The following is a 22,361-nucleotide window of genomic DNA, read 5'->3' as shown; positions in this document are numbered from 1 at the left end:
CATTTGGGGAAAGTTTGGCTGTGCTTTGCTACAACATTAGACTTCTCTGTTGGGTGTCTTCTGCTAGAAACGTTTAGATTTATTTTTGTTTGTGTTCTGTCTTACACAGCTAAGAAAACAGTTTTGAATAGGACAAATTGTCTTGTTCCAGGGAGGAGGTCTGATCTGGAGAGTGAAAACAGCTTGCTACTTGGAGGACTGTCCACAAAAGAATGAAGCTCTGAGGACACTTCCCTGCACTGTGCCCCACTAGAGATAATGTAGAGCCAAGATGCTGGCCTCAGGAAACACAACTGTGTGAGACAGTCTCTTGTTTAAGTATTTTGTTTCCTTGTTTTCCTAGGATTCGTGTGCTCCAGTGCCTGGTGCTCTGGGTGTTGTTGCTCCTTTGGATCTGATGGGCTGGGAGGCAAGTGCCTTGGGTATTCCCTACTCCTGCTTGTAAGAAAGAGGAATCATTTTAGTTCATCATACAGTGTCACTAAAGGACATGAAATGATTCACACAAACGCTTCTCAGTGTTAGAACAGGAAAGAACCAATCTTCATTCTCTGACTCCAGTATTTATAGATTCTTGACAATGACCAGGGATTGGATAATTAAGTTACCACCTTCCCAAGCACACTGGTCATGCAAAACGTCCATCAAAAGACATTTCTTAGAAGGAATGTGATAAACAACCTATGTTTATAGAACATTCATGGGAAAGTCACTAGAACTATGAAAACATTATCAGAAGGCTTTAGTTTTCATGGTGACAATACAGGGATGCTGCTGCACTTTTCTGACAGTCTTTAATAGCTGGTGCTGTAGAAGAACACTGGAGTCTTTTTTTAATCAGGTGTGTGTCTCTCTAGATTTGTGTTTTGCGTGTCACTGGCAATGTGTGAGGAAGAAATAGTCATGAGAGGGCCAATGTTCCTGCACAACAACATTCATGGGAAATCAGTTCTGGACACGCAAGTTCCTTGTGGCAGCTGAATGGAGAGTTATAATTGGATGCCTAGAGAAGTGAGATGATGTTGTATGATCCGTGCATCCTGGAAATCAACCAGCACTATGGTTATAAAACATCTCCATTTGTAGTATCTGCTTTGGCAGACTGGTGATAATGAAGAATTTTAAACTTGATGTAGGAAGGAACTCTCAAGCCAACAGGAATTCAACTGCTTGAAAACCTTGGTCTTGGCTTAGTCCAATTTTTAGCCAAAGTGTGGATTCATCACTTTTAAGTTCTCAATTAAAAGGTCATCCTCACACCATCAAGCAGTCCAGGCTCACCATACCATCAGCCATCAGTTTTCCAGAAAAATTACCCCTGTCTGAAGGATAACTGGAAATGCCTAAATGAGATTATGGAAGTGCTGTGACCTGAGCCAAGAGCAATTTTGCTGTCAAGGAAAAAAAATTTTCATTAAGACAGAAATGTTAGGAAATAGTAGTCTTTTGATAGACAGTTCACAAGATGATGTTTGTGAGACTCTGTAGAAAGAGAAGCCAATGGAAATTATTTTTTACATTTACACCTAAGGCAATTGCATGGATTTATTATTACATCTGGGGCTGCAAGCCTGAGCCTGATTTATTAACTACTGTCCCTTTTGGTTTCTTATCCAGGGTGGCAAACCAGCTGTGCAGTGCTGAAAAGAAGTTGAGCTGCATGTCTTGTCCTTTCAGCCTCTTTCTTGCGTTCATTCTGATCTATAAACAAACATCTCTCAGGTCTCCTAAATAGATTTTCTGATTGAGTTCCCAGAACAGACCACCACCAGCCTCATTAAAGCTTATTTATGTTACTTTCATGCATGAATAAAAAAAGCTCCCATTCACTGCTGATTTTATTTAGTTAGATTCTGTGCCTTGTGGTAGACATTGAATTGGAGTGACATTTTTGGCACCAAAAAAGAAAAAATAGTGAGACTACAAGGAATAGTTTGACTCCTGCATCTTTTGCAGTTCGAAAAGGAAGGGGTTAACCTGTTCTTGGCTTATATGATATTGATTGAGGACACAAAGAAAATAGAGCTGTAAATGTTTAGGAATATTCTCTAGTAGCTGGGTTTTTTTTTTTAGGGGAATAGGTCATTGAAGTGGAACTCTGGAGGTACAGTCTGTTTTCCCAGGGATGCCACCCGCTCCCTGCGTGATAGGAGGAGAAAGGTCACTCGTTGTTCTAGGTCTCGGCTCCCAGCTGAGAATGATGCTGTCTCCCTCCTCTCATTTTCTAGCTTGCTTGTTTATCTCACTAGCTTTTCATCAGAGTAACATCCACTCTGCCTCTGTGCTGAGCACAGTGGGTCCTGCTCTTGGCTGAGGCTTTTAGACACCACTAGGAGTAACAGATATGATTCTCTCTTTACGCCTGTCTCCTCCCTCTCCGCCCATGCTCCAGTGCTTGTGAGGTAAGATTAACAGCTAAAAAACCCCAAACCAACAATAAAATCAGTGTAAATGGAGAAGGAAAGATCCAGTATACGTGATAAATTGTGAGATAGGTTTGAGCGGTGTTTTTCTCCAGCCCTGCTGACCGGTGATCTCTCTTATGTAAAGGTACTGCGTTTTGGGACAAGAAGGATTTGAGCCTATCCTTTAAGTCAAAGGGGTGAACAAAAAGCAGCTTTGCCTGTTTCCTTTGCGCTAAGCACATTGTGAATATTCTTAAGCATTGCCACAAGGATTAACATCCCTGAATTTTAATGTGCCTGGTGCTGGAATGTAGCTGGAAAGCAGAGCAGGCAGGAATGGTCTCTCTGGGCTGTAGGCTCTGCTAGGTGACTCTTTGAAGTTCTATTCAATAGCTTTCTGTTACTCTATATATTTTCCCTTTTCCGCCTTTTTTCCTCTTCTTTCAACCACTTCTGGAACAAGTACTGATACATTTCACGTTTCTCAAATTTACTGGACTGGATTGTTTTATCTCCACATACTTTTGCATGGCAGTAGAATTAAAATAAAAATTAAAAAAAAAAAAAAAAAAAAGGGCATGGGGACAGAAGTACGGAGTTTGGTGTTTACTTTGGATCATTAACCTGGTCTGTAAATTTGATTTGATCTCTCCTTTTTTTTGTTCCTCCCTTGGTCTTTCTTTTTTCAGAGCCTTCAAAGAGACGCTGTTTTCTGTGGCTTCGGGATCCCTGCAAGAAATGGGAGTCTGATGGATTGTAAATGCACCTGCTTTGTTTAAAACCCAGCCATACAGATAAGTGCACTTTTAATTATCTCCGAACAGTGCTTTAGACATAGCTGTGCACAGCGTCTCTCTTCAGTTTGGTGAGGCTCTGTGTTTCACCCCTGCAAATGAATGCTGTGTGGGTCTCATTTCAGCTGAGAAAAACCAGACACTATTGGTATTCCACATTAAGGTAATTAACTGGTGTCTGAAGGAGCTGCAGCTGTGGGGTTGGGAGGCTCCCAGGGGTCTATCCTCGCTCTTCCAGAGCCACTGTCTCCAGCAGCCCTGGGAGGTTTTGGGACTCTGAGGAGGAACTCTGCGGGACCAGACGAGGCTGATGTGACCCATCTGAGCCTTAAAGAGTCCTATGGGACTCATTAGAGGTTTAATAACTAAACTTGGCTGGTTTGATTGAGAAGATGCTTGTGCAGGCTTGGCACAATCTCAGAGAAACCAGCTTGTGCTGCTGGCAGGAGAAAGGGCTTTCTGCATGTGTTTGTCATATGTGTGCAGAGAAAGTGATAACCCTGCTTCCTCCCAACAGCTTCCAGGTGGGAAAAGGGCTGGGGATGGGGGAGAAAAGACCTTGGTTACCCTGAGTTTACACAGGGCATGCCAAGAAATATCATTGGTGAGTGATAATAACAATTGTCCCCTCAAAGTTAGGGGAACATTTTTGTCTCTTTAGCAAGAAGGCAGTTTCTGGCTGCTTAGGTCTGCTTCTAGAGGTGACCACTGTCTCCTTCTGGATACACCACTGCAATTACTAAATTATTCAAGAAACTCATAAAATAGGGTCTCATGTAAAGTGTAACTTTGCAGTAATGTACAGCCATGGGGCTGGGGCAAATATTCGCCATAATGCAATTTATTGTATTATAATAATGAAAAAAAACCCCCAACATTGAAGCTGAGTGCATGAGCTAATTATTGTTGTTGTTATTATTATTATTATTATTATTATTATTATTATTATTATTATTATTATTATTATTATTATTATTATTATTGTTGGGGATGTGTGGCAGGAGGCTGGACAAGAGCCATATTATTTACTCCAGACTTGTCTTGCCTGCTCTACCAAGGATAATTACTAGTGTAAAACGTCTGCCTTGCTATTAGGAAAACTACAGACAGGTTTGCTACAGCAAATGAGGCTGTAGCAACTGACCTGAATTCATCTTACCTTCCTAAGCAAAAGGTGAGTTCCTTGGTGAAGTTGCCAATTTAGAGAGAGACAGGAGAGACAAGAATGGGAAGTGGGAGGTTGCTGCAGTTTGTGAGAACTAAATCTGGATCAACTAGTGATTCCTGAAGTGTCTGAAGTTCCCTCTTTTCTAGGAAAAGCTTCACTGCTGCTGTTATTACCAAGGAATTTTTTATATGAATAGAAGAAATGGCACGTCTGTTAGTAATGACTAATCTCTGCCTTACAATTGTAATACTTATTCCTGACTCTTTAATACTTTGAAAGCAAAGAAGCTTGACACTATATTAAGAAACACTGATAAAATGGAGCTCTAGTGAGAAAATCATGGCTAGTTCATTCAGCAAGGGTGGAAGTTAAAAAAGCTTAAACCTTCTCTGTGCACCAGCTAACACAGCTTAATATTTTTCTTCCCTCCGAGATTCTCAAGGTATTGGTTGTTAGGTTTGCAACTTTAAATCTGTTTTCTGCCAGTGAGCCAAAATCAATGTTATCCCCATATTAGATCCCATTAAATTAACCCTAAGCTGGCCAGTCCCAGTCTGGGCAATCTGCCATTACTCCAAGTCAAATTTGGGAATCATCCTGAGGTGTGGCTGGCATGCAACATGTAATGTTTTGTGCTGCCTGGAAGAAGAAGCAGCAAACACTTAAAGTGTGTCTCGGGAGCTGTACTGATGAGAGAGGTGATACCAAGAGCATTTTATGCACCTGTGCTTTGGCTGGTGCTTCCTGCAGCTGAGGAGAACAGATTCAACAGTTCTTGTCCGGTTACTGTAAAAAAATTTTGTCCAGAAAAGAAGATCCTTGAATCCCTAACTCCTTGTCTTACAGGTGAGCCTTGAGGACACCTGGGAGACTGTAGCTCCTGAATGCGTGACCTTCCCCTGTGAATAGAAGAAAGCCATGGGGAAAGACAAGAAAGAAGAGGCCATCTTCCTGAGGAAAAAGATAACTTTGCTGCGGGCCTTCTCGCTGCTCATCGGCAGCATGGTTGGCAGTGGCATCTTTATTTCCCCCAAAGGAGTACTGAAAAACTCCGGCAGCGTGGGATTCTCCCTGGTCGTGTGGTTCTCCTGTGGGGTTTTCTCCATGTTTGGTGAGTGCTGAGCTTTGGCAGCCTTTGCTTAACACCTGGGAGGTGAGGGCAGCCTGTGCATTTTTGTGTTTAGAAAGTTGGGAGATGAATAAACCCAAAATTCCTGGTTCCTACTGCCACAAAGGTTTAAAAAGTCGGGGAATGGTCACTAGGAGTTTTTAATTCAAATGATTTCCCTGAGGCAATGGAGAAACTTCCAGCACTTATGGTCTGCGAATATCAATTCATGTACAAGTCCAGGGCAGGGGAGTGACAGTGACTGCAAATGGAGACAGCCTGGTCTCTGCCAGGAAAGCTGGGAGAGAATGAGGGGACTCCTTCTGTAAGGTAGAAAGGAGATGTAGGCGCCTAAAAGGGAATCTGAGGGCTGTGCTGTTCTTTTCACAGACACTGTGAAGAGAGTAGGGAGTCCCAATATGCCCCATGGGACCCCCCCTTCTGTTAGAGAGAATAGCTGAAGCAGAATTCTTGGGGAGCTGCAGGGTATGCACCAGCCCAGGGCAGGTGTTGGGTGTCTGTAAGAAATGATGTGGGTATGTCTGATGCTGCCCCATTTTCTGTGTGTTGCTATTGGCTTGATTTCTGTCATTTAATACCAGTCTTTTCTCACAAAGCATGTTTTTTTTGATGACAGTTTCATTCTAGTTCTTTTGAAATAACATAGCTCTTGTAAGTTACAGTGGATAAAACACATGGCTTTCAGTTTCTTTCATTAACTGCATAAGGTCACTATCTCAGAAACTCTCTGAAGGTGCTATTAGGACGACTGTAAGTTCTCCCAGCCCAGGAGAGAAATCTGATGCTTATTACAGTGGGTGACTTAAACATTCCTCTTCTGTTGTAACTAACTAAAAAATAAAATAAAGAAACAAAAAGCCAAACAAAACAAAAACAATAAAAACAAACAAAAAATATCCCCAAAACCAAACAAAAAAAATCAATCAGAAAAACCCCACCAAGAAAACCCAACCAACCAACCAGAAAAATAAACAAGAAAGGAAAAATAGTCCATGTGAAAAAAGCCCACTTTGACACTGTGGCTTGTATATGCAGGTTTAGAAATTGAGACATTCAATTGTTAGTAGGGCAGTAAGTTGTTCTTGCTCTCAGTATATGTGTACCAATATTTCACATTGCAACCTTTGTGTGGTTGTTTGGTGAATTATTCACTTCTGCTTAAGGAAAAGCTGACAATATAATGTGAGCATGGTTTCTTCTAACCAATCAGAGCAGTAAATGATAATGTGAGTGCTGATCACATAGCCAAGCTCTGCACTTGCAAAGGTTTCTCCCTCTACAGCATCCTTTGATACACTCTGCTGGAAGAGCCTTGGGAGCCTCTTTATCAAGTGATTGCATTTTATAGCTGGATTTGTTGGTTTGTTCTTCCCTTTTATCAGCTTGATGACCTCCCCTGATCATTTCTCTGACACTTTTTTGCATTATATTTAAAAGGCCTGCTTTTCTTTATGCTTTTTTTTCCTCTCAAGTGGGGCATATATACAAGTCCCTTTGCATAAATTCAGCAACATACTTACATGCATGCTTGAAGCCTTTAAAGGGACCCACTGGAATAAACAAGATGAGCTGTCTGCCTATATTGGATGCTTTGAACAGGAGTTCTGCACAAATTTACCAACAGGGAGGCGGGAAACATTGAGGCTGTCACCACCCTGCATGACCTGAATATGTCATGAATGCCATTGGACTTGGAGGCATAGTCATGTCACCACTGGATTCAAAGGAGGGAAGGGATTTATGTGAAGATGCAAGATAAGGACACAAGAATGTTGCCTGAGATCAAAAACATGATTGGAATGACCAGCTCAGCCATGGCCTGTGGTTGAGCTGCTGTGGCTGCTTTGTAAGCACCATTTTACCAGTCTAACTGTGAGGAGAAGTAAGAATCCAGGGCATCTTTCACAAAAAATCTCTTGTAGCTCTGTGCAGCATTTCTCTCATGCACCTTTATTCAGAGCTTCCATGGAAATGTTGTAACATTAACTACAAAATAGAGAATTTCTTTCCACCTGACAGGTAAGCCAACTACTTCAAAAGTTCAAACCATAGTAGTGCACAAAATTAGGGAAAAGCAGTTCTGTTAAACCTCTTTTTCTTCCTCTCATTCACTACTTATTTTAAATGGATTTGTTCGATCCCTGAAAAAATCACACAGAAAAGGGAAAATCCCTGGGATTATTTACTTGGTACATTTCTACCTGAACTTTTCCAGGTGCCTTGTGCTATGCAGAGCTTGGAACAAGAATCACCAAGTCTGGAGGGCATTATATCTACATTTTGGAGACACTAGGGCCTCTGCCAAGCTTCTTATTCCTGTGGGCAGAGTTCTTTGCTATCAGGTAAGAGATTTTGTTTGCTTGCCTCTGCATGGATGCAGTGTTAATTTAAAATACTGAAAGTTATAGGGCCAGGTAACAGTCCAGGCAGTTTGTAAACAAAAGAGTAGAAACAAGATGAATGATTTTTCAAGATTTTTCAGTGGTAAAAGGAAGAAGACGCAATGTGGAAATAGTTAGAAATGTTAAATATGTTCTGTACTTGAAGAATATCTCTCTTTTCCCCTGGCAGCTCATATCCCCCAAGAGCTGTGGTGTATTTCAGACAATAGATGCCAGATTTATTTCAGGTCTTCTGTTTTCAGTGTGAAACTTTTTTGGTTTCTCCAGATTTGGAAAGTGGAGACAACCTCATGGCTTAGCCCCAAGTCAAATAATTTATAAAATTGTGAACCACTTATTTTTTTTAGCATTAAAAAGGAAGTCTCAATAACCTGTATCCTTCATGTAAGCTTAGATGAAGCAGAACATATGAACTACACTCGCATTGCTCAGTATGATTAATCTCAACTTTTGCTTTCAAGTTGGAAATTAATAATTTTGCAGCATGTGGTTTTTAACCCATTCACTGAGAAAAACCTATGAGAAAAACTTGATGGGAATTCACCATCTGCATGGGTGAGAGGATTAAGCCAGGGGGGAAACTTGTTCCCCTTCCCAAGTTTTGTGCAGTTTTACCTCATGCCATTTTCCAGCCATCCTCAGGCCAGATTGTGCTTGGTCCCCCCCACTCCAGGCCTGCCAACAGTGCTGTGGTTTCCCTGGCATTTGGTCGCTACATGCTGGAGCCATTTTTCACCCCCTGTGCTGCCCCTGTCCCTGCGGTGAAGCTCGTCTCTCTCCTGGGCTACTGTAAGTACTAACACCTATGGGATTGTCTGTCCTGGCCTCTCTGCCCTAGACTAGGAGCACTTATGGGTTGTTATTTCTGGGACAACTGTGGGGGGAGGGTCCTGTCTTACTTCCTCAGCTAACCAAAAACGTTCTGATTCAAGGTGATGGTGTTGGGCCACACTATTCTCTAGGAAGTGGAATGGGCCTCCCTGTTGACTAGCCGGAGCCCTAGGTAGGGGGAATTTTCCAGGTGTGGGAGCAGAAACTCTCAATGTGTAATTGTGCAAGAGCCACATGAGTTGTGGGTGTAAGGCTTGAGGTTTTGGACTCGTCTCCTGGTGCATCCAGCCATGTTCTGCCTGCTCCAGACTGGTGTGGGCTGGCACAGGGAATGCTGTGAAGTGGGCTGCTGGGATGTCCCACACCTTTCCCCCAGGCAGGTGTTGATTACCCAGAAGGAACCAGGTTCTGCTCCCTTTTAGGAACATAAATCAGCCCCTTCTTTAAACACTGTATGCTGGACCACACCAATGTTTTCTGACATCTCTCACCCCGGGCATCCTCTCTAAGGCATAAAGATGTGGCTTTCCCCCAGCATCCCCAGGGCAGGGAGAGCTGCTGTATTTTTTCCTGTGTATGTTGAGCACAGGCTGCAGCTGCAGCAGTGTGGTTTTCTCTCCAGACATGGTCCTCACCCTCAATTCCTGGAGTGTCACCTGGAGCGCGCGGCTGCAGACAGCTCTCTCCGTTGTCAAACTCCTGGCTCTTGCACTCATCATCGTGCCAGGGATGATGCTGCTGGCCCAGGGTAGGTGTTGCTGCATGGCTCAGGGAGGGTGCTCGATATGCCCCCTGTCATGGCTTTTATCAGTCCCAAGTGACAAGTGTGGTGTTCACTCAGCTGGCAGGAGCTTTCTCTGTCTGTGTGCCAGATGTGAATTATCTGGGAGCTGAGACCGGCGTAGCTGGCACTGGGCTGATGTACCTGGCTGGTTGGTGCTTTCTCCAAAATTTAGTGGGTCTTAGCACCAGAGGATGTGTGATCCTACCCAGGGTCATACAGACACCTTTCTCTGCAGATGGTCTTTCTTTGGAGTCAGACTTGCCTATTTCCTGTGTAGCTCAAAATCTTTCCAAAGCAGCACATATTTGATGGACGTTTAGGCTATGTGACAGCATCCCCTGTGCCAGTCACAGCTGTGCCAGTCACAGCTGTGAGTTACCAGCCCTCAGCTGAACCCTGGTAATGGCATCTCTAACTGTGGCTAATGTTTTTTACCTCCAGATTGAGATGGGTGGTAATTTAGTGAATTGACAATGAACTTTGTACAGGATTTCATGCCTGCATGCAGTGGGGGAGAAAACCCTGCCAGTAGCACCTTCTGTGAATGATACAAGAGTATTGGCTTTAATCCAAGCCTCAGTTTATAGAAAAGCCCAAGGCATCCCCACTCAAGGGATGAAGACTGCTCCCTCTTTTTGCTATTACCTTCTTCTGCAGAGAAAACACCACAGGCAGTGGGCTCCGCATTCATGTTTCTTTCTGATGTCTGGAGCTGGCTCCTTTGAACATGCAAAGCTCCCCTTGGGCTGGCACCACTACTGAACTAAAGGACTGCCCTGCAGCTAGGAATCCCGAGCCATTATTGTTAGGAATGCCTTCAAATGACAATCTGGAGCCCTGGCACCCCTCCTCTGGAGGGGAGGATAAGTGCAGGTGACATCTGGAGGGAGAATTCACCAAGAGGCTCCAGTATGACAGGTTGTATTTAATGTGACTCACAGGGGACTGTAAAGTGCTCATTAATGCATTGCAGGCAATAAATCCTTTTCATGCACCATCACTTACCAGCCATAATTTTAGAACATTAAAAAAGTACCCCAGTAGGCCCACTCCTATATTTTGGGTTAGTTTTCTTCAAACCTATTTTCAAATTGATTAATTTTTTTTTTTGTGCTTAAAAATCAGTTTTGTGTTTTTAAATAAAAATCAGTTTTGTGCTTTGTGTGATTCCTCTGCCTTGTGCTGTTTTTTTTTTAAATTACACTTCTGGCCTTTCCTCTGCCATTACCTTCTCTTTGGCTCAGGCTTATATTAGAGACTGGCTGGACCAGTGTTTCAAACCCGAGTGCCCAAATCTCATCACTGAACTTCTTGCAGATGCACCTCCACAGAAGTGGCTTGACTTTCTCCATGTGCTCCATGCCATGTCACACTTTGCCTGGTGAAGCCCAACTAGGCAAGCTTCTCACCTCTTAAAGAGAGTTTATTATGGAAAATTGAACATAGATGTTGAATCAAACCTTGGGTTACCTGGATTTGAAAATGTTGGGACACAATTCTTTTTAACTGTGTTCAAATGAAAAGCCATTCAGCATTTCTCTCTTCCCTAATTTTTTTTTTAATTTAGAGAAAATCCTGACTTATTTTTTTTCTTTTTTGTTATGTTTTGTTTTGTTATTTCAAGCAGACAACTTGAAGGAAAATAAGGAGAGTTGGTAAATATCTGAGACACCTCTACTTTGAAAATTTTATTTGCTTCACCCTCTGTGTCCTTTCCTGTGGGTGAGTGGTGGTGGGTCAGACTGGCAGGTCCCTGCTCCCATCCCCTCCTCCAGCCTGGTTCCCATGCTCTGGCCAGCACAGGGCTGGGGTCAGTGCTCCAGCAGCAGGAACAGGAGAGAGCACAGTGAGAGCTGAGTTAGCTGCCTCGCTGGCTGCACCACATCAAAGGGCAGTGTGTGTCCAGCTGCTGAGGGGGCTGGGGACAGAACATGGGGGTCAATCCAGCAACTTAATTTTGGGCCTAAAGAAATGAGAGGACAGCATGATTCCCCTCGCCTCCATGATCTCCTGTTCCCACAGCAGGGTCTGTTGGAAACAACTAGCTATTGTTGTTGCCCTTCCTGAAATGCCTAAAGTAGCTGGACAAGGGATAGATTTTTTTTTTTTTTTTTTTTTTTTTTTATGTCACTGTAGGAAAGTAAACACATCAGCAACAGCACTGAAATTAAAGCAGTGAAATGAATTTGAATACCCTGTTCCAAGGAAATAGCAAACACTCTTCCCAGGTCTGGGCAAGAGGTACAAGGGATGTTATCCTACAGGGAAGGAAGCCTGTCTCTGACATTTTCCGGCTCTGTGTCCCTTGTTTGTCTCCTCTGCAGGCCACACCGAGAACTTTCAGGATGCTTTTGACAGACAGTCGCTGGTTCTGGATAAGCTCCCCCTGGCTTTCTATGCAGGCATGTTCGCATACTCCGGCTGGTAGGTGCGATGGGAGGGCACTTCTCGGGCAGCAGGCAGGTGCCCTCAGCATGATTCAGACTCTCACCCCGTCTCTTCCCATCGTGCAGGTTTCAGACCAGCTTTGTGCGTGAAGAGTTGGTCAAACCTGAACGGTAAGGCTGGGAGGAAGCTGCCCTGGGTTACCAGCCTCGGGGGTCCCGCAGCTTTCCCAAGTGCAGGACAGGAGGAATAACTTTGTGGGTTCACCTGACTGCAATCGATTGTACTGCCAGATAAAATCTGCAGTAATGCTGCGCATAACAAGGAATAGCAGCTTGTTCTTTGTGTGTGTGTGTGTGTTCCCCTTCCTTCTAGAAATATCCCCCTGGCTGTCATCGTGTCCGTGATCTCAGTAATTGTGGGGTACATGCTCACCAATGTCTCCTATTACACGGTCCTGGGAACACAAGATGTTCTGGCTTCTCCTGCTGTGGCTGTGGTGAGTTGTCATTGCTGTTGTTATCTCCTCAGTGTGGCAAGTTTATGCTGTGGTCATGGCAAGTCTTTCAGAGATGGTTTTCCTATAAAATGCTTTATTGCTTTGTAATTTCTCTGGATTACAGGGCAACAGTAAATTCTTCTTGTCATGCCTAAAACATAATGAAAAAGTAATCTGCAGATGACAGTAGAAAAAGTGAGGTTTATGACTTCTATATTGCTCCTTCAAGGGAAGAACTTTTCATTTTTTTGACCCTGATGTCACCTAGAGATCACCACATTTTCTGTAAAGTCATGTTTGCTTTTCCTCCAGAGCTTTGTGCAGCGAGCTTTCAAAAGCCTGATCTCCGTGGTCCCTGTCCTTGTCGCACTGTCCTGCTTTGGAACCATGAATGGAGGAATCTTCACATTTTCAAGGTCACATCCCTAAGGATCTGTTATGCTTTTGGCTTACTGAATCAGAGGGAAGTGTCACCAACCTGTGCAACTACCCATCCATACAGTGGCATTTTAGCCACTCTTGTGGGAAAAAAAAAGGCTTTTGACTGTCAGGTTGTCAGGTACAGGATGGTCCCTTTTGGCTAAGAGTCTGCTTTTTCTATTTCTGACCAGGTCCAGACTTTGGTGTCTAGGACTGGTCACAAACAAAGATTTTTATCTTCTCCCCTACCCTTCAGTTTAAATCCCCAGTTTAAAGTGAAATGTTAATGTTTCTGGTGAACTAAAGGCTTTGTTGATGTTGGCAGCTGCTCAGTGAGACTGAGTCTTCTTTCACTGGGTTCACCCAGCTGTGCTGCTGGAGGGCATGGGGTCCCTCTGCTGTGAGGCTCTCTAGGCAAACTCTCCCTTGAGGACTTTGCTTTGAAGTCAGTGAAATGTCATAGAGATGGGCTATTCCTAAAGCAATAGTCAAGGTTCAAGAAGTCTTGTTATAGCAATAAGAAAAGCTTTGTTCCATGGAAAAATAAACTTGCCAGCTTCACTGTCTGCCACACTCTGTGTCCTTATGGGAGCCTTGAAATTGGAGAGGAGGGCAGACCTTGTGAAGAAGTATGTTGTGTTGGTCCTGTGAAGCTGAGCAAACCCTCTGCAGTGGGTTCTGCTTCACAGCTTTGACTGCAAAGGGAAAAATAAGTTGATCTGAAAGGAATATTTCATAGTCTGAAAGCTAATGAATTATCTGATCCACTACCCTGAAGTCCTGTGTTAAATACAGGTGTGGATGATCCTTCCTATTCACTGCTCTAGATAGTGGCTTTCTTTGAGGATGAGAAGTCGCTGGACAGCACAGAGGTTCTTCATGTCCCCTACTGACCTTTTCTCCCCCATCCTGGCATCATTACCATAATCACTGCAGAAAGTCCATATAAACACTGATGGGGCCTCCCTGGCTGCCTGCCAGCCACACCCCTGCAAAGCCACAGAGACAGCAATAAAGCCAGTTGTACACTTGTGCCCCAGCTGCATGGGGCCCTGCTTCAGCACAGATGATGCTCTGGCATGGTTTGTTTGAGGATATTAAATTTATAAAATTGGATGTGATTGTCTTCTCCGTAATTGCTCTTTCATGAGTCAAAGGAGGGATGCAAACAAGGAACTCTCTGCTCCCATTTTGTAGTTGTTCTTGTGTGTAGCTGGTCTCTTGGCAGAAGGACAAACTTTATTTTCCAGCAGCTGACCAGAGGATTGGAAATCATCTGTCATTTGAAGAGATTGCACTTTATTTTTTTCTATATATGTACATATAAGAATATAGACTTCAAAGCTGACAATCCCCTTTCATAAACTCAACAGTTTCTCTTATATAGGATTAAAGTTTGTGACTCCTCCACTTCCTTTTCATTGGAAAGATTAATTCCTTTTTTTGATGGCAAGAGACTTTCTTCTTACTCCTGTTTCCAGTCTGGGCTCATTCACGGTCACTTCGGACTTGCCCAGGGGTCCCTGCTAATGAGGCACCCAAGGAGCCACTGCCAGTGTTCTGATGGTGGGCTCTGAACTGCATTGAACTGGTATTGGGAGAACTATGGGAACTCAACCTTGGTTTTCCTACAAACGGCCCTAAAGTGGAGCTCTGAGGAACTCGGCCTGGTGGAAGCTGTCCCTGCCCATGGCAGAGGGGTGGGTTCCAACCCAACCCAAACTTTCTATGAAAGTGCAGATAAAGGCAGAACTGTGGCCTTGAATAGCAGAGTTGTGCTGGGGAAGGCAGCGAGTGTCTTGATGCCTCAGGTCAGTCCAGATCTCATTTCTAATGTGGATGTAGAATGTTAATGTAAAGGGCTCCTTGTCTTTTCCCAGGACTCTGTTTGTGGCTTCCAGGGAAGGGCAATGGCCTCCTCTCTTCTCCATGATCCACATTCGAAGGCATACCCCCCTTCCTGCTGTCATGTTAATGGTAAGGAGATCTGGCTGTGTGTGACATGCTCTGTTCTTTTGCTGTCTTGGCTTTCTTGCAAGGAGTGGATAAACTGAGGAGTTTTAAAGGGTGTTGAGGCACTAAATTACCCCCTGAAAAATAAAGAAGGCAGGATACAGGAAATGGCTGCAAAATATTAAGTCCCCTTGAGCCAGCAGTGGTATCCAAATGTACAACCTCGAAGTCCCTGCCTTATAACACCTTTTTTAAAAGTACAGTCCCTACTGTCTGCCACAGGTGTGCTGCTTGATATAGCCTTGTGAGAACACCTCTGCCAGGCTTGGCTATTTGGAAACTGAAAATTCCCAGGCGTGGTGGAAATGCAGGGAATGAGCATTTGTAGAGATGATCTGGTCTCATGTTTTGGTTTGTTCAGGGATTTTTTAATGGCAATGGTCCAGCTCCATCCCAAGAGTGCTGCAGTGCCTGTTGCAGCTTGGCTGACCTGCTGAAAACTTAGCAGATGTTGTAGATAGCCTGTGTACCAACAGTGCAGGTTTTTGGATCATGCATGTTTTAATTGCCCTGGCTTGGACATGAAGCATCAAAGATGCTGCTGATCTTGAAATGATCACTCTTTTCTGTAGCACTACAGAACAGTGCCTTTAGGTCTTTTGCCTTCAGTCTGTGACACTGTTTTGTAAAGCTCTCTGACCTCCAAAATGTTGCAGCTGTGATGTAGTTGCAGGGGGGTTGGAGGAGGTGATCCACGGCTTTAATGACTGTATTTCACGTTCACAATGCTCAGTTCCCTTTGGTCACTGCCATGGTGTGCATCGGAGACATCTACCATCTACTGAACTTCTTCAGCTTTTCCCGATGGCTCTTCATAGGATTAGCCACCCTCGGGCTCATCGTCCATCGGCACCGTCACCCGGAGCTGCACAGCCCCTTCAGGGTAAATGCACAGCGCCCACCTGGCAGCCAGCAATGTGCAGGCCTGTCATTCCTCTCTTTGATTTGCTAATAATTACAGCATTACATGGCTATGGCTGCATTTAGGCTCTTAGGGGTTTCCGTCCCTGATGCTTAGTAATGCCTGTGGGGAGCTCCTGAAAGTGCTTGATGTGCCCAAACAGCCAGATGTGGTAAATCCTATAAAGCCAGTTCTACACCAAGTCACCAGATGCATCTGTTAGAAGACTGCTTGCTACAGGGGACAAAGTTTCAGGCTTGGAACTGGGAGATGTATGGAGAGTGGTTCTCTAGCTCATCTCTTGTGGGCTACAAGAAGGGACTTTTTCCTGAATGTTATTTCAGTGATAGGTAAGTCTCAGCTTTAGCTGAGAATCAGGAAGGTGTCAGGCTTGGGGGAAAAAGGAGCATGGGTGGAGGGATCCTGGGAGCAAACCTGACTTGGGAGGAATCATCTGCTGGTATGGAAATATTGTCTCGTGTAAAGCAGTGGGCCCCTCTTACGGTCTCTTTCACTCTGCTGGGTGCTGGGATCCCCCTCATGTCAGCAGGGGATGCTGGAGCTGGTGCTGGAGCAGCTTTCCTGTGCTTGGGCACCTTTTCCACTGCCAGATAATGAATGTGCAGAAGGCATTAGGCTGGGGGGGTGCTTGAGGCAGGCTCAGTTTGTTCCTGACTCTGGTGGCCCCTGCATGGTGCCTCCAGCCAGAGCTCCTGGGGAAGAGAGGGGACCTCCGGGGCCATTGGCACTGGGCAGCGAGGAGCTCGGGGGACAGAAACACTTCCTGCAGCTCGCAGGGCTCCCCTTTATGAGCTGGGAACATCCTCCTGCAAAGTTCGGGGCAATTTTTCTTCTCGGTCTTTGCATTTAGCAAGATCTTGAAGCTTCCCAGTTTGTTGGTTGGCTGCACTCATGTACTCCCCCAAAACCAAACTGAGTAAGTTTTTAGTTTTTCTTTCAAACCAAACTTCTCAGGGGAGATTTATTAATGGGTGTCACTGCTGATGGTTTCAAATGCTGAGATTTTGCCCTGCTTTTCTTCAGACAAAGATTCAGACTTCCAGCGGCTCCTAAATGCTGGTTGAGCGGGGGAGGGAAACGCTGGCCTTTTGGTCGGTTCGGCTGTTTTCCCTGCCTTTTCCCGGTGTTTATGGGATCCGTGCGCGCCTGGCGCGGGCACGTGCTGCGCTCTAGTGGCCGCACGCGGGCTGTCCCCTGCCCGGCGGAGCGCGAAGCGTGGCACGCGTGTGACAGTGCTGGTACTTAGGCTCTCCATAGCATTGTGAGTTAGAAACGGCGAGAAAACACCGGAAAGAGCAGGGAGCAGTCCGCTCGCACACCTCTCAAGCAGATGTGCAGCGTGTGTGCATGCAGGAGTGGCTGGCAGGGGGTGCTCTGGCTCGGAAGACAAGAGTACCTAAGTTTGATGGCTGGATGACTGCCATACCTAGAGCAACTGATCTCTTCCAACTTGGCATGTTGAACATCCAAAATACAATCTTTATTGCTGCTAAAGATTGTCACCCTAAATGAAAGCAGCTCCTTCATTCCATCAGCTGTGGCAAGGAGTTACTTGGCTGAGTTTGGATCCAGAGACAGAGGGAGTGTTTCACAGTTTTATTATTTATTGCAGTCTTCCTATTTGCTCTCCAAATAAACCAGATGAATTGGCTCACCCAATAGGGTATGGCTGAAGTGCTGAGTTCTGCTTTGATTTTCACCATGGTGTTGCTGAAGCTGAAGTTCTTGGCACAGATACTACAGAGATGGGGATAGGGAGTCTGGTTTGTCTTGGTTTAGTCACTCTAAGTCTCTGGTGAACTGGAGGTGGGTCAACACAAGTCATGAGTTTTATAAGCAAAGAACAGTTTGATTCAAAGTGTCACTTCTTTTTGGCTTCAAATCTTCCCTCAGCAGTTGCCTTAGGTGACAAGAAGGTTTGTGTGTGTGCACAGGAGCAGGACATTCACAGCTGTGGGGTGTAGGTGGCTTCGCCCCCTGCTTGGCTCCCAGTTGTGAGGTTTAGATTTTGGTGCACATGAACATAGGAGGCATGCACCTCACAGGGCACACTGGGCTCTGAAGCTGATGCAATTGTTTGCAGTTTGATTGTACAGAAGCATTCTGTGGAACAGGATATGATTCTTCTCATTTTCTTTAGGAGAAATGAATACAATGTGGGCTGGCACATGCAGAGTCTGATTGGCTATAGCTACCAGTTTTCCCTGATAGTCTTCTCTGCTCTTTTCCCCAGGTTCCCCTCTTTGTTCCTGTCTCTTTTACCATCATCTGCCTCTTCACGGTGGCAATGTCTTTCTACTCAGACCCTGTGAGCATTAGCATTGGATGCACCATGGTTTTGAGTGGTTTTCCAGTCTACTACCTCATCATTCACAGGCAGATGTCGGACCGCTGCCGCAACCTGTTCTGTAAGTATGCACTTTCAGTATTGTGGACCTAAACATGCTCAAGGGTTGGGATGATGGTTTGTTCTTGTCATTTCTGTTCCAAGCCTTGCTTTCTTTTGATTTGCTGTTGGATGGAGGTGTATCAGTAACCACTGAATAGAAGAAAGCATACAGCAAGAATAGGAAACAGATACTGTGATCTGCCAACATAAAGGGCTCCAGCCATCAGTGCTGATGCTCTGATTTTCAACCATATCTCAGGATTTCCTCTGGACTAAGCTTCCTTCCTTTTTTTCCACCCTTTCAGATTATCTTACACATAAACTACAGTTACTGCTGGAAGTTGTCCAACAAGAAATCAAGACTTACTGAGAAAACCATCAGAACTCACAGAAGACAATAAAAATCTACTTACACCATTTTTGACACCTTTGATTCTACCAAAAGCAGGCCATGCTTTTATTCTTTTTAGTCAGTGAAAATGAGGATGACTCTGAGCCAAAACCTTGCTGCAAGTGTTCCTAAGCTTGCCAATAGGGATCTGATCCTGCCCTTTCATTTTTTTCAGGAGAGCAAACTAGTCGTCTGAAATGAGCTTGCTTTGCCTGCAGTGTCTTTGAAACCAATATCCTAATTTAGCCCAGTCCTGAGTAAAATTGAGTATGTGTGTGTACAGAGACAATGTTTTGTTTTCCTAGCTTGGCAAATAGAGGAAGTGGGCATGTTGCAGAACTTAGAATCCAACACATGGAAGCCAAATGCAAGTTTCAAACAGAACCACTATAGCAGCTTTGTTGTGGACAAGGGGAAGAGTTGGGGAGAGCAAATTAGAGATAAGGCAGATGAATTGGAAAGGGGAATGCAGGGGGATAAAATTTTATTCACCTGAAAGTGCAGATTGAGCTAATGAGAAGATATTTGAAATTTGAGTATTAACAAAGTAAGGTCAGAATGTTTTGTTTTGATTTTTGTATAAGCAGAATGAGTTTCTTTTAGCTTTGGAATAATCTTTCAATTTTGAATTTTACTTTTCTGAAATTGCATTTTTAAATGTACAAATACATTAAAAAAACCCCAAACCAAACAGTTAAATATCAACTAGAAGAGAGTATCAACAGAATAGAGTCCTGGTCCCTCCCCCAACTTCCCCGACCCACTCCTCACCAGTGAGGTTGAAAACTCAGAATTTGGCCTAGCTCCAGTGAGATAAAATTCCTCTTTTAATTAGACAGGACCACTGATGAGGTTTGGGCAGATTCCTGAATAAGTGCATCTTTTGGTGCTGTAAGAGGACATGAGTAACTTCACATCCAAGCTTTAATTTGCCTGTTGCACATGACTTGCTGATTTAATCCACAGATGCTCATTTGAACTAATGGCATAAGAAAGGTTTCCATTATTGGATTACTTTGGTTTACATTATTAATGTGGCAATGTTATGTCCAGATAAAACAGCAATTAGCTATTTACAATCATGTAATTGTTAATCGGTTCCTAAAAGATGGGAAGTAGCATGCTGAGACTCCTCTAATGATTGCTGGAAAGAGGAACAGCAGAATGCAGTGGAGCATTTTTTAATCCTTTGTATCAAAAATTTATGTACTCAGAATAAAAACAAAGTACCATTTACAAATCCAATGTAATCTACTAAAACGTGTAAAATTGTGGAACTAAAGCTGGGTTTTTTTCAAAGCAATTGAGAATTATTATTCTTGTAATGATTGCTTCCTGTTCCTGTGCTGAATTAAGCTGGGACAGCAGCAGTGTGGTTACAGGGCTTGTTTCCCCACTACCCTCCCACAATTTAATTTACCAGCTGCTGGAGATTGTCCAACAGGAAATACAGTCTCACTGGGAAAATCCTCACAGCAGAAACCATCACAACCTACAGGAGAAAGTACTGGCTTTAAATGATGAAATGGATTCAAGTGAGATCTGGAAATGCTTCCAGGGTCCCAGACAACAGCCAGTCTCTCCTCAAGCCAGGCTTTGCTGAAGCTGAACCCCCTGGTACAGCTTCCCACAGCACCCCACTGGTGAAGCAGGACCAGTATGGGTGGCTGGGGAACCAACCTGCAGAAGACCTTGCAGAACCAGGTGAGATCAATCACCCCAACATTTCCTGAATCCACCCACTTAGGTACTGGTACAAGACAAACGTCCAGCCTGGATGGGCAAGGAGGTTTTGGAGGAACTTAGGAACAAAAAAAGGATGTGTCATCTTTGGAAGGAGAGTCAGGTCTCTCAGGAAGTATTTAAGGGGGCTGCTAGAGCATGTAGGAAAAAAAATAGAGAGGCCAAAACTCAGTTTGAACTTAAAATGGCAACTTCTGTAAAAGACAATAAAAAATGTTTTTACAAATATATTAATGGTAAAGGAAGGCTAAGACCAACCTTTGTTCTTCATTGGATAAGGGAGGGAACTTAGTAACTGCAGATGAAGAGAAGGAAGAAGTGCTTAATACCTTCTTAGCTTCAGTCTTTAGTGGGAAAGCAACTTGTCTTCAGGACAACATTCCTCCTGGGTTGGTAGATGGTGTCAGGGAGCAGAATGGTCCCCCTGTCATCCAGGAGGAGGCAGACAGAGAACTGCTGAGCCTCTTGAATATTCATCCATCTATGAGCCCAGATGGGATCCATCCCAGGGTGATGAGGGAGCTGCCAGATGAGCTTGTGAAGCCACTTTCCATCATTTACCACAATCCTGGCTCACTGGTCAGGTTCCAAATGTCTGGAAGCTGGGCAATGTGACACCCATTCACAAAAAGGGTGGGAAGGAGGATAGGAGGATACTGGTAATTGTAGGCCAGTCAGCCTGACCTCAGTACCTGGTAAGGTAACAGAGAAGCTTATACTGAGTGTCATCATGCAGCACTTATAGGATGGCCAAGGTATCAGACCCAGCCAGCATAGGTTTAGGAGGAAAGGCTGTGGATGTTGCCTAGTTGGCCTGCAGCAAGGTCTCTGACACTGTCTCCCACAGCACACTCCTGGAGAAGCTGGCAGCCCATGGCTTGGACAGGAGCACTCTTTGCTGGGTTAAGAACTGGCTGGATGGTCAGGCCCAGGGAGTGGTGGTGAATGGTGCTGCATCCAGCTGGCAGCCAGTGACCAGTGGTGTCCCCCAGGGGTCTGTGCTGGGGCCAGTTCTGTTCCATGTCATCAATTAAAATATTGATAAGGGTATTGCGTCCTTCATTAGTAAATTTTCAGATGACACTAATCTGGGAGTGTGTGTCGATCTGTTGGAAGGTAGGAGGGCTCTGCAGAGAGACTTGGAACGGTTGGATGGATGGGCAAAGTCCAATGGGATGAAGTTTAATAAGTCCAAGTGCTGAGTCCTGCATTTTGGCCACAATAACCCAGTGCTACAGGCTGGGGATGGTGTGGCTGGACAGTGCCCAGGCAGAAAATTACCTGGGGGTGCTGGTGACAGCTGCTGAACATGAGCCCTGTGTGCCCTGGTGGCCAAGAAGGCATATGGCTCCTGGCCTATATCAGGAGTAGTGTGGCCAGCAGGAGCAGGGAGGTCATTCTCCCCCTGTGCTCAGCACTGGTGAGGTTGCTCTGTGAGTTCTGTGTCCAGTTCTGGCCTCTCAGTTCGGGAAGGACGTTGAGACACTTGAGTGCGTCCAGAGGAGGCAACGAGGCTGGTGAGGGGCTGGGAACACAAACCCTGTGAGGAACAGCTGAGGGAGCTGGGGTTGTTCAGCCTGGAGAAAAGGAGACTCAGAGGTGACCGTATCACCTATCACACTCAGGTGGGGGTTGGTCTCTTTATCCAGGCAGCAACTGATAGAATGAGAGGACACAGTCTCAAGTTGCGCCAAGGGAAATTTAGGCAGGACATTAGGAAAAAGTTCTTCATGGAAAGATTAATACTGGAACAGTCTGCCTGGGGAGATGGTGGAGTCACCATCCCTGGATGTGTTTAAAGAAAGACTGGATGTGGCACTCCGTGCCATGGTTTAGTTGATGTGTTAGGGCTGGGTTGGACTCAACAATCTTGAAGGTCTCTTCCAACCCAGTGATTCTGTGATTCTCTGTGATTTGGGGGATTTTACACATCTTAGGGTAGAAGTATGAGGTACTGCCAGCCTGGTCCCAGGCTGCATGACCCATGTGAACACAGTGTGCATGTGTTGTAGCATCAGGACTCCCACATCAAACCTTGGAGCCGTCTGAAATTGCAACAGAGCTGCTGTGTGTCACAGAGGCACAG

The 22,361-nt window shown here is 44.7% G+C and overlaps 1 protein-coding gene across 3 annotated transcripts; it reads left to right on the top strand.

Annotated features, from left to right (window-relative positions):
- The first annotated feature begins 2,316 nt into the window (after nucleotides 1–2,316).
- Nucleotides 2,317–21,202, top strand: LOC131573361 (cystine/glutamate transporter-like). 3 transcript variants are annotated; one of them, XM_058827255.1, is made up of 14 exons: nucleotides 2,317–2,402; nucleotides 3,095–3,362; nucleotides 5,214–5,478; nucleotides 7,712–7,838; nucleotides 8,572–8,687; nucleotides 9,352–9,477; nucleotides 11,838–11,937; nucleotides 12,027–12,071; nucleotides 12,274–12,397; nucleotides 12,710–12,813; nucleotides 14,698–14,794; nucleotides 15,564–15,713; nucleotides 17,986–18,160; nucleotides 18,447–21,202. In XM_058827255.1, the coding sequence occupies exons 3-14, from the start codon at nucleotides 5,286–5,288 to the stop codon at nucleotides 18,509–18,511; spliced, it is 1,422 nt and encodes a 473-aa protein (XP_058683238.1). In that variant the 5' UTR covers nucleotides 2,317–2,402; nucleotides 3,095–3,362; nucleotides 5,214–5,285; the 3' UTR covers nucleotides 18,512–21,202. The 3 variants fall into 3 exon arrangements, with proteins under 3 accessions (XP_058683238.1, XP_058683240.1, XP_058683239.1); XM_058827257.1 differs by lacking the exon at nucleotides 2,317–2,402 and having other exon boundaries at nucleotides 3,096–3,161; XM_058827256.1 differs by lacking the exons at nucleotides 2,317–2,402; nucleotides 3,095–3,362 and adding an exon at nucleotides 4,201–4,373.
- The last annotated feature ends 1,159 nt before the right edge of the window (nucleotides 21,203–22,361 follow it).

Source organism: Poecile atricapillus, chromosome Z (genome assembly GCF_030490865.1).
Source record: "Poecile atricapillus isolate bPoeAtr1 chromosome Z, bPoeAtr1.hap1, whole genome shotgun sequence".
NCBI lineage: Eukaryota > Metazoa > Chordata > Aves > Passeriformes > Paridae > Poecile > Poecile atricapillus.
The sequence above is the reverse complement of the archived record's forward strand: the minus strand, read 5'-3'. Positions and strand labels throughout refer to the sequence as shown.